A 16,102-nucleotide genomic window follows, 5' to 3' on the forward strand; every position below is an offset into this window, starting at 1 on the left:
CTGACTTGCCGTTACTTCCACCCGATAGTAGATTCACGCCACTTACTTCATACATTGAAGCATAAAGACACTCTCTGTTTGCTCTCTCAGTCCTGTCACCAATATGTTACTTGTGGCCTTCGTGAATTGCTGTATTATCTTGCCACATGCTTGGGATGAAGTCTGGAGTCGAAAAGATATTTTTGACTATATATACGCAAAATAGCCTCACCCCCAAGTGCTTCGAGCTGCCCCTGATATTGCTCAGTGTATGTTTATTTTCTTACATATTGACTGATGGAAGGATCTTTGGTAGGCGGCAATGTTTGTGGTAGGCCCTTAATGAAAACCTTCTGCAAAACATTGGCATTAATAGCAAAGTAATTCAGATTAGTTACAGAATGTTCAGCCTCCGTCATGATGCACTTTGACCTGGCTGTGCCTTCCCAGACTGTAGTTGGATCTCAGCCCGTAGGGGGCTGCAAATGAAGCCTTGAAATCACTGTAACTGCTGCCATTGTTGACAGCTGTCACAAATTCCCAACAATAACTGTTTTCCATTTTATGAAGATGAGTCACACTCAAGTTTGTCTTGTTACCCACCAACAGCAGGAGATCAGGGCTCTGATAAAAGGTTTTGATAGCTGAACTTTTGTCCTCTTGTCAATTTGTTTTTTTAATCGATATCATCATCCTGAAACTCTTTAAATTTGTGATATTTGTGCACCCCTGTGCAGAAATAGCATTCTGCTGCATGATCATCAGCTTTTCGTTGAGAAATTATACTGCTCAGTGGGTGACTTGCCCAACTCTGCTTTTAGAACTACCTGATTTTTAGGTCGAGCCTAGAGTCAGGCGCAAGCGCTGCTCTGGTGAAGATCTGCTGTAGTTTAGTACGTGAGGGAAGCCCCGCCCATATTTTTCAATGGCTTGTGTCTTTGTCCTTCGTAAATGCTGCCTTTGAATTTGTTTACAGGCTTGTTAGTCCCTCCTTCTTACGGCCATGTCGTCATTTGTATCCTCCCGTGGCTACTGGCCCCTTTACTTCTAGTGTTACACGGTACGTGTTATTTAGATGATGAGCACTATTTTCTTTAATGAGGTTCTCCTACTGACTTCTCTACTCCCCCATCCCGCCCGTTGTCCGTGCCTTCGCACCCCCTCCCCCGCCCGCACTCCCGTTGTCCGTGCCTTCTCGCTCCCTTCTCCGCTCGTCCACACTCCCGTTGTCCGTGCCTTTTTCTCCCCCTCCCACACTCCCGTTGTCTGTGCCTTCTCCCCCCTCACTCCCATTGTCCCGTGATGACTATCATTTGCAATTCAATAGGTCTTGCTTAAATGTGAGGCCTATTGCATTGCAAATGCTTGTTATCATTTGAAAGCAAATAAGAAGGAGATTTTCCAGGAAGAAATAGATAGACTTTAACTTCCCCACTACCTAGCGTTGGACTGAAGGCAGCTTTAAGAAGAAGAAATCCTTATGTAAGTTATAAAAACTTTTTGGGAAGAAAAAGAGGGATTCTCCTATTTCACTCAGGTGTATGTTATCAAATTCCTGCAACTAAATTAAAAACTGAAATGCACAAGCAACATTACAGGACGATGATGCAAAGATTAGCATGCGGCACCCTTTCATTCTGGTGACCAAGTAAAAACTTCAGCGGCGTTTCCCAGTCAGATATTAAGCAACAAATTATTTCATGTACTTCCTAAGCACCTGGGGGGAGCCTGCCGGGAAACTAACTTCCTGTGTGATGGGTTGGAGTTTTTAAGCAACGTAAACTCCCAGTTTGTTTCCTTGCAAACCTTACAGCTGCCTCCGAATTTATTTAAAGTGTTCCAAAGAACACAAGATATATTGACTTGCCTGCATTGTAAAACGGAGCACTTGCGTCTTGTTTAATTAAAACGTCCGTAATCTCGCACCCCCCAATACTTCTCATATGGCTCAACCCCGAAAAACACTGAACTTAGTTGCAGGATGTGTGGCTTGACGCCTGGCTCTCATGTTAGTAAGCGCTTCCTGCTCAAAATAGGCAGACCCCACAGCTCAGTTACAGTTCATTTATTTTTATTTAATGCATTTTTATAGAGCCAAACTTTACCCAAAGGTGTCGGAACGCTTTACAAAAGAACCAGGTAAGCTACATAAGGAACACAAGATACACTAAGCACGCTAACAAGTTACATATATACAGTTACAAATGTAACTATTTGCATATTTATAAAGTAAAAAGGTGTCAGTGTTAGGTTAAATACAGGAGTAAAATACATATTTACAAAATCTGATAGAGACTCCTAGTTGAAGATTCCTTACCTTTGAATTTCCCAGGCGTCAGGCTGGATCCGGAAACTTTTGCTGAGCAATACCCCTTGCGCGTGCCGTCGGGTGGCTCCATTCGGCTCCGCGTGACGTCGATGGCGTCCGAAGCGTCGGTTATGACATCACAGTGCTTACAAAGGCGCCACCCAGGCGCGCGGACGCCAGTTCTTTTCTTTCCGCGACAGTTAAGCGGCGATCCGGGAAGAGCTACCCCTCTGCCGGTTTTCAGCAGGCTTTTTTCTCAACTTTTGACGATATTTTTCATGACTTTGTGTGCGAGGGATGTTGGCTAGGAAGAAAGGTTTTAAACCATGTGGAACTTGTTCCGGCACAATGTCAGTTAGCGATCCCCACAGCGTATGTCTGTGGTGTCTTGAACGCGACCACAATTTGAAGTCTTGTTCAGACTGCCGGGCAATGGCTCCAAAGACCTTGAGGGAGCAATTGTCGAAGTTGCTCACTGCCGCCTAGTGTCCGAGGAGGTCACAATCTCTTTTGAAGAAGAGGAGGTCGCAGGATCGTTCATGGAGCCCTAAGTCCTCTTCCTCCCATTCAAGGTCATCTGGATACTCGGGCAGAGGCACAAGAAGAAGTCTAAGCGTACTTCGACTACACCTCAACTGGCTTCTGTTGTCGAAAGAGGTAAGGAGCACCGACGTTCTAGGCACGGTTCTGCGAAACCGGAGCCAGAGTCGACTTCGTGCCTACCTCCATTTCCGGGAGCCGGAGTAACTCCTGCTCAAATGAAGGAATTTTACGAGGCCATGTGCCGCGTACTTGAGCGGAACGACCCCGTTGGTGAGCCCTCGAGCCCCTCAGGGACGGATGGGCCCTATCGGGTTCGACGCCGTCTGCTTCGGCCACGGCGTCAGTGGGGCCTCAGGGATCCGATCTCGGATCTGGTTCGCCGCCGGTCGTACCAACACGGCCTTCCCCGGTGTCAAACCCGAAGTTGGTGCCAGCAATATCACTGCCGGCTGTCGGTGGCGCAAGCCCCATCCTCCTCCCCGGCGACACGGAACCGGAACGGCGCTGTACGACGCTCATTCCGACGTCAACAGAACCCAGGGGTTCTATGTTGTCGCCTGAGCACTTTGTGGACGTGCTAGGCTCAGGAGCGGAATGGGAGGAGTCTGGAGACCCTCAAGAGAACCAGGATGTCTCAGAGGAGACAATGGACTGGTATGGGGAACTTGGGGAAGCCTGTGGTCTGTATACTTCCCCAGACTCTGGCATGCTCTCTCCACCTACAGTAGCTATGGAGGAGGGGGTGTCCTATGCTATGGTGGTTAAGAGGGCAGATGAGGTCCTTGGACTGGAATTTTCCTCAGTGCAGGTCAGGACTAATCTCCTGACTGAAGGGCTTCAAACTGGGGCTTCCACCTCTGAACTCCTTTTGCCCTTTAATTAGGCACTTACGGACGTCCGACTAGGAATTTAATCCAAGCCTCGCACAGTGGCTCCTGTGAACAGGACGATTATACGCCTCCATCTCCCAGCACCGGGCGACCCAAAGTTCCTCATCCAACACCCCAATCCAAAAAGTTTAGTGGTGCAGGCCTCTACTTCCCAGGGCGCATTCCCTTCCGCTCCTCCGGATAGGGAATCCAAGAGACTGGACTCATTTGAGAAGAAGATGTTTTCTTCCTCCAGTCTGGCACTGCGGTCGGTCAATACTGCATGCTTATTGGGCCTTTTCTCCCACTCTCTTCGGTGACGGTTGCGCAGGTGTTGCCAGAAGTCCCGGAGGAGGCCCGTGCTGTGCTCTCCCAGGCTGTGAAGGACGGGAGAGATGCAGCAAAATTCACCATACGGTATGGTTTGGATACAACCGATTTGCTGGGCAGGTCTATTTCAACGACAGTGGCCTTGAGGCACCATGCCTGGCTTCGCACAACTGGCTTCTCTGGGGATTTCCAGGCCAATTTGATGGGCATGCCTTTTCATGGAACCCACCTTTTTGGGTAAAAGGCAGACTCGGCCCTGGTCAGGTTCAAGGACTCTCGAGCTACGGCCAGATCCTTGGGCCTCTCCTCCACTCCTTGTGGTCAGTCTTCCTTTCGCCTCTTTTGTGGCAACAGAAGGGGTTTCCAGCTGTGTCAACCCTATTCTAGCCATCGCCCCGCACAGACTGCCCATGTCGTGCGTGGACATGGACGCGGTACATTCTGTCCTCGGAATGGAGGCCAGAAGTCGTCTATCACACTGCCCTCGGCAGCCGCAGCCTCCAAGCACTCCTAGGCTGATTCTGCAGGACCACACTACTCCAGTGGGTGGGAGAATTTGTCATCATCTCCTCTGCTGAACATCTACTACAACAAACAAGTGGGTCTTGCAGATCGTCCAGGAGGGCTATTCTCTTCCTTTCCTTTATTTTCCTCCTACTATTCTGCCGAGTCAGGAACGGCTTGCGGAGATCACTTGAAGCTTCTCCAAGAGGAAGTTACAGCTCTTTTGGCCAAAAGGGCTACAGAAAGGGTTCCAGTTTCAGAAGTAGGCAGTGGCTGTTATTCCCTCTACTTTTTGATTGTGAAGAAGAAGAAGTGTCTTTGACCCATCTTGGATCTTCGGACCGTCATTCTCCTCCTCAAAAAGAAGAAATTCAAAATATTCACATTGGCTCAGGTCTTGTCTGCCTTATACCAAGGAGACTGGATGGTGGCGTTGTACCTGCAGGTTGCCTATTTTCACATTCACATCCTGCCGGGCCACAGGCGTTACCTGCGGTTCCAGTCAGTCCACAAGCACTTTCAGTTTACAGTGCTCCCCTTCGGTCTTACTAGTGCCCCTCGGAAGTTGACAGAAGTGATGGTGGGGGTTGCAGCTCATCTGCGCAGGTTAGGGGTTTCAGTCTTCCCTAACCTCGACGACTGGCTGTTGAATGCGTCTTCGCCTCAGGCAGTCGTCTCCCACCTTCAGACTACGGCAAACCTCCTGCATTCGCTGGGGTGCTCTATAAACGTGCCAAAGTCACACCTGACTCCTCAGACACTCCCTTCCATCAGAGCTGTTCTGGGCACAGTGAATTTTTGGGCCTATCCTCCCGACCAGCGAGTCCAGAATATTCAGGTTGTGATCCGGATATTTCAGCCTCTATCCTGGTTTTCGGTGAGGTTGAGGCTGTTGAGCCTCATGGCCTCCTGCATCCTGTTGGTAAGACACACGAGATGGCGTATGCGGGCTCTGCAGTGGGACTTGAAGTTCCAATGGGCACAGCATCAGGGAAATCTCACCGATGTGGTTCAGATCTCGGAAGGGACTGCAAAGGATCTGCCGTGGTGGTTAACGAACTAAGATTGGGTCAAAGGCAGACCTCTCTCCCTTTCCAAACCGGATTTCATAATTGCGACGGATGCGTCACTTCTGAGATGGCGCGGCCAATTGGAAGAGATGGAGATCAGGGGTCACTGGTCTCCGGTGGAGACGAAGCGCCACAAAAATGTGTTGGAGCTCCGAGCGATTCGCTTGGCATTGAAAGCATTTCTTCCCTCTGTCAAGAGAGGTTGGTGCAGGTGTTCATGGACAACACCATCGCCATGTGGTACTGCAACAAGCACGGCGAGGTGGGGTCATGGACCCTTTTTTCGAGAGGGCCTGCGTCTCTGGACAAGGCTTGAACAACAGAGCATAACCCTGGATGTTCAACACCTGGCAGGTTCTCCGAACGATAGGGCAGACGATCCCAGCCGTCAATGCTTACTGGATCATGAATGCCATCTCCAATCAGAGGTGGCGCAAGGTCTCTTTCAGCAGTGGGGAGAACCTTAGTTAGATTTGTTTACCTCCGAAGAGAACGCACATCTTCAGCAGTACTGTGCGCTGGAGTTTCCAAGGCGGCTATCGCTCGGCGACGCGTTTCGTCACAAGTGGAGCTCAGGGCTCTTGTATGCCTTTCCGCCCATACCACTCCTGCCCAGGGTTCTGAAGAAGATCAGGACCGACCAGGCCCAAGTCATCCTTGTGGCGCCGGGCTGGGCAAGGAGAGTCTGGTATCCAGAGCTTCTTAGCATGATTTTCGATCCTCCGATCACACTGCCCCTTTGGGAGGATCTTGTCGCAGCAGCAGGGGAGGGTTCTCCACCCGAACCTGTCAACTCTGCGCCTCCATGCATGGCGATTGAGCGGTGGCAGTTGATGGCTTTTGACCTTCCTTCCGAGGTCTGTAATGTTATTCTGGCCACTAAGTCGGAATACGCCCGCCCATGGCAGAAATTTGGATTATACTGTACAGAAAGTTCTTTTGACCCCCTTTCTGCCCCTCTTTCTACTATCCTTTTGTTCATTCTGACCCGTGCCCAGCAGGGCACTGCTTTGGGAACTCTCAAGGGTTACCTTTCTACTCTGTCTGCTTTTTTTGCGGCTGCCAGACCAACCTTCTCTTTTTAAATCTCCTATTGTAAATAGATTTCTAAAAGGGCTGGTTCACTTGTTTTTCACCCACACCACAATGGGACCTTAATTTGGTCCTCACTTATTTGATGTGCGCTCCTTTTGAGTGTTTGCACAATTTTCCCCTCTGGCTGTTGACCATCAAAACAGCCATTTTAGTGGAGATTACATCGGCCCGGAGGGTGAGTTAGTTACAGGCGTTATCCAGCTCGCCTCCTTATCTTATGTCTTTTCCGGACAAGGTGGTGCTTTGCACCAGGGCTTCTTTTTTTACCAAAGGTTGTGACCCCCTTCCATCAGGGTCAATCCATCACTTTGCCCACCCTCTAAGGAAGAGGAGCGTCTCCACCAACTGGACCCAAAAAGAGTGTTGTTGTTCTACCTTCACCGCACAAGAGAGTTCCGGGTGGATGACCAACTCTTTGTGAGGTATGTTGGAGCAAAGAAGGGAAAGGCAGTGCAGAAAAGAACCATCTCCCGCTGTGTTGTTCTCTGCATTAAAATCTGTTATGCCTTGGCAAAGAAGCACCCCCCTGAGGAATATCTGTCAGGCAGCGAAATGAGCATCATTGCACAAGTTTGCACAACATTATTGCCTTGATGGTCAAGTGCGCAGAGAAGGGCTGAGTCCTGCAAGACTCTTTAGTCTAGTCCATGAGTCCGCAACCCACAGCCTGGATGTTATGGCTTGCGTATCTGATTTGAAGGTACGGAATCTGATGCTAGGAGTCTCTATCAGATGAACAAGTTATTTACCTTCGATAACGCATTATCTGGTAGAGACTCTAGCTGCAGATTCCTTACAGCCCCACCCACGCCTCCCCGCTTTGCGAACTGATGTTGTAGGATTTCTCCACTTTCAGTGCCCTAGTTTTGTACATGTTTATGTCAGTAACTTTGTGGCTCTGCGCTTCTGGCGTGGAAAAATACTGACATCCGCGTGCCTGGGTGGCACCTATGTAAGCACCGTGACGTCATAACCGCCGCTGTCGACGTCACGCGGAGCTCTTTGAATGTGCAGATTAAACTAAAAAAGTACAGATTTGTCCTGTAAATAATAACTTCGGTATTTACAACATCACATTTATGTCGCACATATGTATCTAAAAAAAAAAATGAAATTCTTAGTAACCGGAGGATTAAATCTGTCTTTTGATTACATTATCTTATTGTTTTAATTTTCTAGTTTGGACGACTACTTGATTTATGTCATCCGATACATAAGAAGTACCAACTTGCTGTTACCAAAGTCTTTGGAAGATACATGACAGCTATCATTGTATCAACGGAGAAATGTGCACGGGATTGTATCCGCTTTCTAAAAGAGGAAAGAGCAGAGCCGGAAACGTTTCTTGCACTGGACTACTTAGATGTGAGTTGAATTTTTGAATGCCCTCGTGAAATAAATATCTACCGTACTACGAGGTTACTGATGAGTTAAGATGTGCTACAAAAAACACTTGTCATTACTATTATTTTTATTAATGTATGAATGAATATTCGTTGTTGGTATGTACTACATCGAGTTTTGGATAACGAAAGGATAAGCAAGTAACGGGAAAGCCTGCAGCTATGCTAAGCACACCTCATATTCAACCATACCCAAAGCACAAAACTCCATATTACAGATGCAGTTTCTTTCATATGAGATCAACTAAATAATTTGACTTGTGAATGTTGTGGCTATTTGTTAGAAATGGGATCTCTGTTTGGCTAAGGCTTGCGCCAATGTCAGGCAGAGACCACCACTCTAGTCAGGGCAAGGGAGTTACATGCCAAAGATAACCGCTGCTCACCCCCTTGGTAGCTTGGCACAAGCAGTCAGGCTTTTCCCGGAGGCAATGTGTAAAGCGTTTGTGCTACAACCACACAGCAGGAACACACTAGGCACAACACAAAAGGAACTTCACACAAGGTTTTATCAAAAATATCCTTTGTATTATCATAAACACATTAGACCGTAATCACATAATATACACTGTGCCAACTGACACTAGGCAATATTCACAGGGGACTATTTACACACGACAGGGCCAAGGGGGCCACTGTCGCAACCATCACAAATCACCAATTGTAAATGTCGCACAAGTACAATAAGGACCTCAGCATTATCACCATAGGCATAAACCATATTAGGATAACGCATTACGCAATAGTCATCAATAGTCATCACAAGCATAAATGTAATGTAGGGCAAACTTGTAAAGCGCAGCTGCCACCCCAACGGTATCCTGGCGCTTAGATTACAGTCGGGCCACTATGTGTATCTAACCGAAATAGGCATAGATCTAATCTCTAGGAAACTGTCTGGTTTTCAGTTGCTTCCTGAAACGTGACAAAGTGTTCAATCGTCTAAGCTCTGGATGCTGTAGAGCGAAAGGATCAGCCATCCATTCAAGCTTTATTGACATAAGGAACACAAACCAGATTAGCAAAGGAAGAACGCAGGTGTCTAGCAGGGGAGTACCATACAAATTTCTTTTGCAGCAGTTTTGGACCTGTTTTGTGTGCTGCCCTTTAGACAATGCAAAGTACCTTAAATTGGACTCTTTGCGCAATGGGCAGCCAATTTAAATCCTTTAAGGCAAGTGAGGCAGATGTTCTACGTGATCGATTTAACTGCAGCTTACCCACCATAGTGTGTACTCTTTGTAATTTTTTCATCAAAGAAGCTGGGGCACCCAAAAGAAGTGCTTTGCAATAGTCCACTCTGCTTAGAACAATACTTTGCACCACTTGAGGTCTAGCTGAAGTAGATAAAAACAGGAGTATCTTCCGAAGAGCTCGAAGCAGAGATAGACAGGTGTTAACAGTTTTATTTACTTGAGAATCCAGTTGTAAATTACTGTCTATCATCACTCCTAGATTGCACACTGTCTTAGCGGGCAGTAAGGAATTGTTAGCCGGGCCTGGACAGAAATCTATGGGGAGAGGTCGCAGGATTTTACCTGCGGTACAACACAGAACTTCAGTCTTATCCCCGTTGATTTGTGGTGAGTTCTCTCTCAGCCATTCTGCTGTTCTATGCATACAGCTGTAGAATTTTTCCAGAGGTACTGCCTTATTGCCCTCAACGGAGAAGACGAGCTGGGTGTCATCCGCATAGTTTATGACATCAATGCCAAAGGATTTTATCAAGACAATAAGTAGGCGAAGATAGAGATTAAACAAAACTGGGCTGATAGCCGAGCCTTGTGGAACCCCATGCTTAAGGTCTCTATTCTGAGAAATAAATGGCGACAAGTTCACTGACTGCTGCCTATTAGAAAGATAGGATTGCAGCCAGTCCCGAGCCCTGCCCACAACACCCAACTCCTCCAATCTCTTCATCAAAATCCGATGATTCACCGTATTGAACGCGGCCGACATGTCAAGCAGCACTAAAATGGCTGTCTGAGCACTGTCAGCCTGCATTCTCAGGTCATCCAAGACTGCCACCAGGGCACTCTCGGTCCCATGTGCAGGGTGAAACCCAAATTTGACTTCGTCCAACAGTTCAATATCCTCGGCAAATTTTGAAAGAGATTTACTCACTAACCTCGCCAAGATCTTAATCGGATACGGCAGCAAGAAAATGGGTCTGTAATTAGAGGGGCACTGGGGATCCAATGTAGCCTTTTTTGCAGTGCAGAGACAACTGCCTTTTTCCAACAATCCGGCATTATGCCATTAATTAGGGATTGACAACAAATTTGATAAAGATGCTGAAAGAGTTCAACACCAAACAATTTCCAGAACTTATGTGGCAGTGGGTCCATGGAGGAGCCTGGGGAGATGCCTGCTGCGAATGCATTAAATTCCTCTTGTGAGGGAACCTGGAATTGATCCAAAAGCATCATATGTTCCCTATCAGTTGTATTACAAATTGTACTACAGATTATTGGAGTATTGGAGTAGTATTACAAATGTGCTGGTGCACATCATCATCCATGGAAGATTTTAGCCCAGTTAAAATTTTATTGATTTTTTTTCATCAAAAAAGACTGCTAAATCATCGCACAGTTCTTATGATGCTGCAATTTTTGATTTTTCCCAGTCCAGGTTCGACATGTCTCTTACTAGGCTAAATTAAGTTTGAGATTTATTAGAAGACTGTAGAATGGTTTCCTCAATATATTTAGCCTTGGATTTGCCTATCAACTCATTATAAATATATAGTAGATTTTTTAGGGCTACTTTATCAGTCTCTAGATAGTTCCTCCTCCATTTCCTTTCTGATTGTTTGCAGCTGGTCTTCATCAACCTTAGCTCTTCATTATACCAAGGAGCAGACGGCTTTTTACAACTTTTAGCTTTCCTCAAAGGAGCTAGCTGATCTAGAGAATTAGTGATTTGATTACACAAATTCAGATAATTCTTCACCACCGATTCATGGATGTCAAATCTATCATTCTCAACAAGTCGGGGAAGATCCACTAATTTTAGTATTTTAGACCATTCTCTACTAGTTTGTGTAACAGTCATATAGGCAACTTGTTTTTGACAATTAGCTACCCTTAAGGAAAAAAAGAACCTGAAAGTGGTCTGTCCAGCTTAATGGAAGTTTCTCCTTAACAACTACATCTTTTTCACCGGAAAAGACAAAATCCAACACATGGCCTTTCTGATGAGAAGGACATAGCACCAACTGTTAAAGGTTAAAAATTTTGCAGGCCTGACAAAGCTCTTTAAAAGCTGTATCATGGGACCATTCTCCCAGAGATTAAAATCTCCAAGGATCAATAGTTTGGAATGAAAGTGTGATAAGTTGTATATTGCATCAATCACTTCTTGATAACAATGAGCAGCTCCACCTGGTGGTCTGTAACAAAGTAAGCAAGAGCATAAAACACCACCAGAATCCTTAAGTGAGAACCCAAATGATTTAATTCCCGGAACATCCTCTACACAGAGTGGGGTAAGATTCCAGGTGCCTTTATAGATAAATCCTACCCCTCTCCCATCCAGCCTGGGTTTATTAAAGATTTTGTATCCTGGAGGGCAAGCTAACCCTAACTCAACTTCTCTGTCTGCCCGCGTCCAAGTTTCTTTAAGAAATAGGACATCCAGGTTATGATCTTCTAATAATAGATAAATCTCCAGGTAATGTTTAGCAAGGGATCTAACATTAATCAATCCACAGTTAAGGATATCTAACATGGCTTCCTTAGGGGTAACCATACCACAAGTGTCACTATCATTATTCAAGGTCCTATCCTTCGAGTGTCGAACAGGATAAGGTCATCTCTAGAGTATACCAAACGGGGCGCATCGGGGGCAGCATAACTGCCGCTGAGCGCGCCCGGAGCGCGAACGGGCGCAGACGGGCTTGCCTTTGGCAGGCCCGCTTCACGCTTGCTTCTTGTCCGTTTAAGTAGGGAGAGTGCTATGAACTACTTGAACCCTACCCAAGATGGCGGTACTTCCGGTGACTCGCTCTTACAGACGAGTATACCTGCCAATCAAGGGAGCGTTGAAACTTATTGTAGTATATACTAAAGTGACTGAGTGCAGCGCGCAACAAAATAAGTGCAACAACAGATTAAAAAACACCCGTAAAAAGATATTTTATAAAAGGTAACACTGATGCCCAACAACGAGATATAAGCAGCAATTATATTTTTAAAAGTAGCAGTGATTAAATATCTCAGCTATCACTGTTAGAAAATGCGCAGCGGGTAATCTCATAGCTAACCCCGCGCTTGCATCTCGTCCGTTTAAGTAGGGAGAGTTCAATGGACAACTAGAACGCTACCCAAGATGGCGGTACTTCCGGTGACTCGCTCTTACAGACGAGTACACCAGCACATCAAGGGAGCGTTGAAACTTATTATAGTATATACTAAAGTGACTGAGTGCAGCAAGGAACAAAATAAATGCAACAACAGATTAAAAAACATCTGTTAAAAGATATTTTTTAAAAAGGTTACACTGATGCCCAACAACGAGATATAAGCAGCAATTATATTTTTAAAAGTAGCAGTGAATAAATATCTCAGCCATAACTGTTAGAACGCGCAGCGTGTAATCTCATAGCTAACCGCACGCTTGCAACTCGTCCGTTTAAGTAGGGAGAGTGCAATGAACAACTAGAACGCTACCCTAGATGGCGGTACTTCCGGTGACTCCCTCTTACAAATGAGTACACCAGCACATCAAGGGAGCGTTGAAACGTATTGTAGTATATACTAAAGTGACTGAGTGCAGCAAGGAACAAAATAAGTGCAACAACAGATTAAAAAACTTCAGTTTAAAGATATTTTTTAAAAAGGTAACACTGATGCCCAACAACGAGATATAAGCAGCAATTATATTTTTAACAGTAGCAGTGATTAAGTATCTCAGCTATCACTGTTGGAACGTGCAGCGGGTAATCTATACCATGGGCATTAAGTAGCATAAACACAGTGTGCTCCAATCGGGGGCACAACACACTGAACCTGGCCCCAGGCCAACTGGCCTCTCACAGGGGCTCAAATGCCCAAGGTCCAAAATGTCTGGGCTGGCTGCACAGGCAGAAAAAGCAAAGTGCGCAAGGAACTTGCCTAAAAGTAGCAGATGCCCACTAATTGCTGGGCAGCTGTGAAAATGAGCCCGGGCACCAGCATGCCTCCTGTGCTTTCATCTGGGGCTCTGGACGAAATGCCCTTAAGGAAAATAATAGGGCTGGCCCTACTGTGCCCTGAGTCCCCCTCTGGGACTCTTTACAACAGATTGCGCCAATGTTGCAGCTGCCGCTAACAGGTGGTGCAGCTGATGTAGAAATGGGCAATGGCACCACTAGGGCCTCGTGAGCCCCACCTTGAGACTCTGAAACACAACTTGCTCCCACTGTGTAGTTGCCCACTGCCAGGCGGGGCAGCTGTCGAAGAAACGGGTACGGGTACTCGGGGGGCCCCACTCTGGGGCTCCTTGAACCAAAATCACCCCCAACGGTGTAACGGCTCGCCCTCCTGCGAGTCCGCTCAGCAGCTGTGCCCCAAAAGAAGTTAGTACTGGAAGGGGGGGTGCAGGCAACGGCAATGTGTCCCAATACACCCCCCAACCCCTACGCAATCGAGCCCAACTCACTGGGCTCCCTCTGTGCTGTGCGGCGCGTCTCTTTTAACCGTGGCGGGGGCAGGCATCGGCAATGTGCCTCGAGCCCCCTCGCCCTTAATCCCAAGACTACTGCCGGACGCGGGCTCTCCTTCCGACATGGGGGCCTGTCGGCGATTTCCAGCACTGGACCTCTTCTCAAGTAGGCAGGAGGAGGAACCTGCCAGCGGCTCCTCTCCCGATTGGTTCTTCTTTCCTTTGGGAGCAGGCCCATGCGGGGTGGGCTCGCGCTTGACTTCAGCACCAGCGAGGCACTCCCCAGCCTTCGGGAGCACCTCGCGCCATCCGCCGTGCTGCCTCTCTCCCTTCCGGCTGGAAGCAGCTTCCGTCTCGTGACCCGCCCCCTGAATGTTGCCTGACTTCCTGTTTCGCCCAGGTCGCGGCAGTGAGTTCCCTAATGGGATGGCAATACGGAATAGGCTGCCGTTATTAATTAAATTCAAGATGCGGCCATAACGCGGGGTGGGCACCCGCTATGAATTAAATTCCAGAGGCGGCAGTAAAGCGTGGTGGCCACCAGCTAATAATTGAATTCCCCAAGCAGCCTCTCAGTGCTGCAAATTAAAACCAGAAGCGCCCTCTAAGCGCTAGGGCCCACAATTAAGCAAAAAGTCAGAGGGGCAAGCTGGACAAAATTAAAGCGCTGCTCCCAAGAAGCATAGTGCTCCTCAGCAATAAGGATGTAGCGCTTTTCAGTAAGAATCAAGGTAGGGCGCTCAGTCCAGAAAAAAGTCCTTTAGGAGGAAGGGGGCAAAGGCTGGGCCAAGGCTGGCCAGCTCACAGGGCCCTCCAGCAGAGTACTGTGCCAGAGTTTCTGGTACAGGACTATTGCCTCTCAGCAAGGATGGCCCCTTTACCTGCTTACCCTTCCCTTAGTCTGCAGTGTAGATTTCATCACAGATGTGGTGCTCCCCACTTTGTTCTGGTGGACACTAGCAAACACTCAGGGCCACATGTATCAAAAATCCATTTTGCATTCCTTAAATAGCGAATTTTAGGTAATCCCTATTTAAAGAATACAAAAGAGGTATGTAAGAAAATAACAATTACCTAATAGTGATTCCTATAGATTCACAATCGTAATTAGGTAATCGCTATTAGGTAATAGTGCTCCATTCGTTCCTATGGGATTAAAGGCCCACAGGTGCGAATTACTTTGCATTACCTAATTTGCGATTACCTTATTGGTAATTGCAAATTAGGTAATTCAAATCTAAGTGTGTTTGGAGGGCCTAAAGCCCCCCTGAAGCACCCCAAAAAGAAAGTGCACATGTAAAGGGGCAAGTGTGTGCTACAAAGCACTTTGAAAAATGCAGTTTTGTGCATTTTCCAAAAATTGCAAATGGTTACCATCAATTTGGAGTCAATGGTAATAGCATTCCCTAAATGCACAGTTTGCATTTAGAAAATGCTTGGTACATCTGCTTACAGAATCGCGCATTGCGATTCAGTATTTGCATTTGCAATTTTAGGTAATCCCCAAAAAATGTGATTACCTAAAAATGCGACTACAAAACCTTTCTTAGATCTTGAAAGGCTGTTTTGCATGCGTAAATGGCAGAAATTATCGATACGCACCGTTTCGGAATGCAAAATTGTTTGATAGATGTGGCCCCAAGTCTCTCAGTGTGTGTCTCGTGCAATCAAGGTCCGTAGTGGGTGTCACTCCAGCCTACCGTTCCTCAGTTCTGGTCTTCCTATTTTCCAGGAAGATATGTCGATTCCAGGTGCGTTTTGCTGCTGCTCCATTGAGTTCAAGCAGACATGGACCCTGCAGAAGTGTCCAGAGGCAGCCGCAGGCGTGTATCTACCTTCAGTTGTATTCCTGGCACTCAACGGTGGCAGATGGACTTGAAGAACTTCCTTCCTCCTGGACTCGAGTTGTTGATTCCACACCTTGCTGAGGTCGTGCTGCAGTACGCTTCTGGGCGCAGGTCTCGGGTTAGCAGCTGAGTCGCTCCAAGATGCTTCAGCGTAGCAGTGGCAGAAGCATCCAATAGGGTGAACTTAAGGTTAGCGCCTTGGCAGCCTCTAAGTCACTCAGGCACACAGTGGCAAGTGCCTTGAGGCAGCAGCTCACTTCTGGTGATACAGTTCCATTCGGTTACACTTGAGGCAAGTTGGGCTAGCTTACATGGCTTTCTTTGTCAACGGTGCTGACCGTTTGGGAGCACTTGGGACAAGGGCCTCAGCTTTGATAGCAAAGTCAAGCACATTTGGCGAGTGATGTTATTTAGCAATAGTCTATTCTTTAGTGGCAGAGGATGCTGTGGAACCAAGAACAAGGACGGCAGGATGATCCGCTTTGACAGTCTTTGGCAGTGGAGCCCATCC

At 47.1% G+C, this 16,102-nt stretch overlaps 1 protein-coding gene across 3 annotated transcripts in view; it reads left to right on the forward strand.

Annotated features, from left to right (window-relative positions):
- The window catches only part of SMC1B (structural maintenance of chromosomes 1B), a 2,760,606-nt gene that overhangs the window by 1,334,875 nt on the left and 1,409,629 nt on the right, over window positions 1–16,102 (forward strand). For 2 of the 3 annotated variants that reach the window (XM_078673832.1, XM_078673833.1), the window contains one exon: window positions 7,878–8,063. The exons of the other annotated variant lie outside the window; for it this stretch is intronic. In XM_078673832.1, coding sequence (XP_078529958.1) covers window positions 7,878–8,063 — 186 coding nt within the window. The remainder of the gene's footprint in view (window positions 1–7,877; window positions 8,064–16,102) is intronic. 3 annotated transcript variants of the gene reach the window in all.

The sequence above is a fragment of the Lissotriton helveticus genome, chromosome 1_1 (assembly GCF_964261635.1).
Source record: "Lissotriton helveticus chromosome 1_1, aLisHel1.1, whole genome shotgun sequence".
NCBI lineage: Eukaryota > Metazoa > Chordata > Amphibia > Caudata > Salamandridae > Lissotriton > Lissotriton helveticus.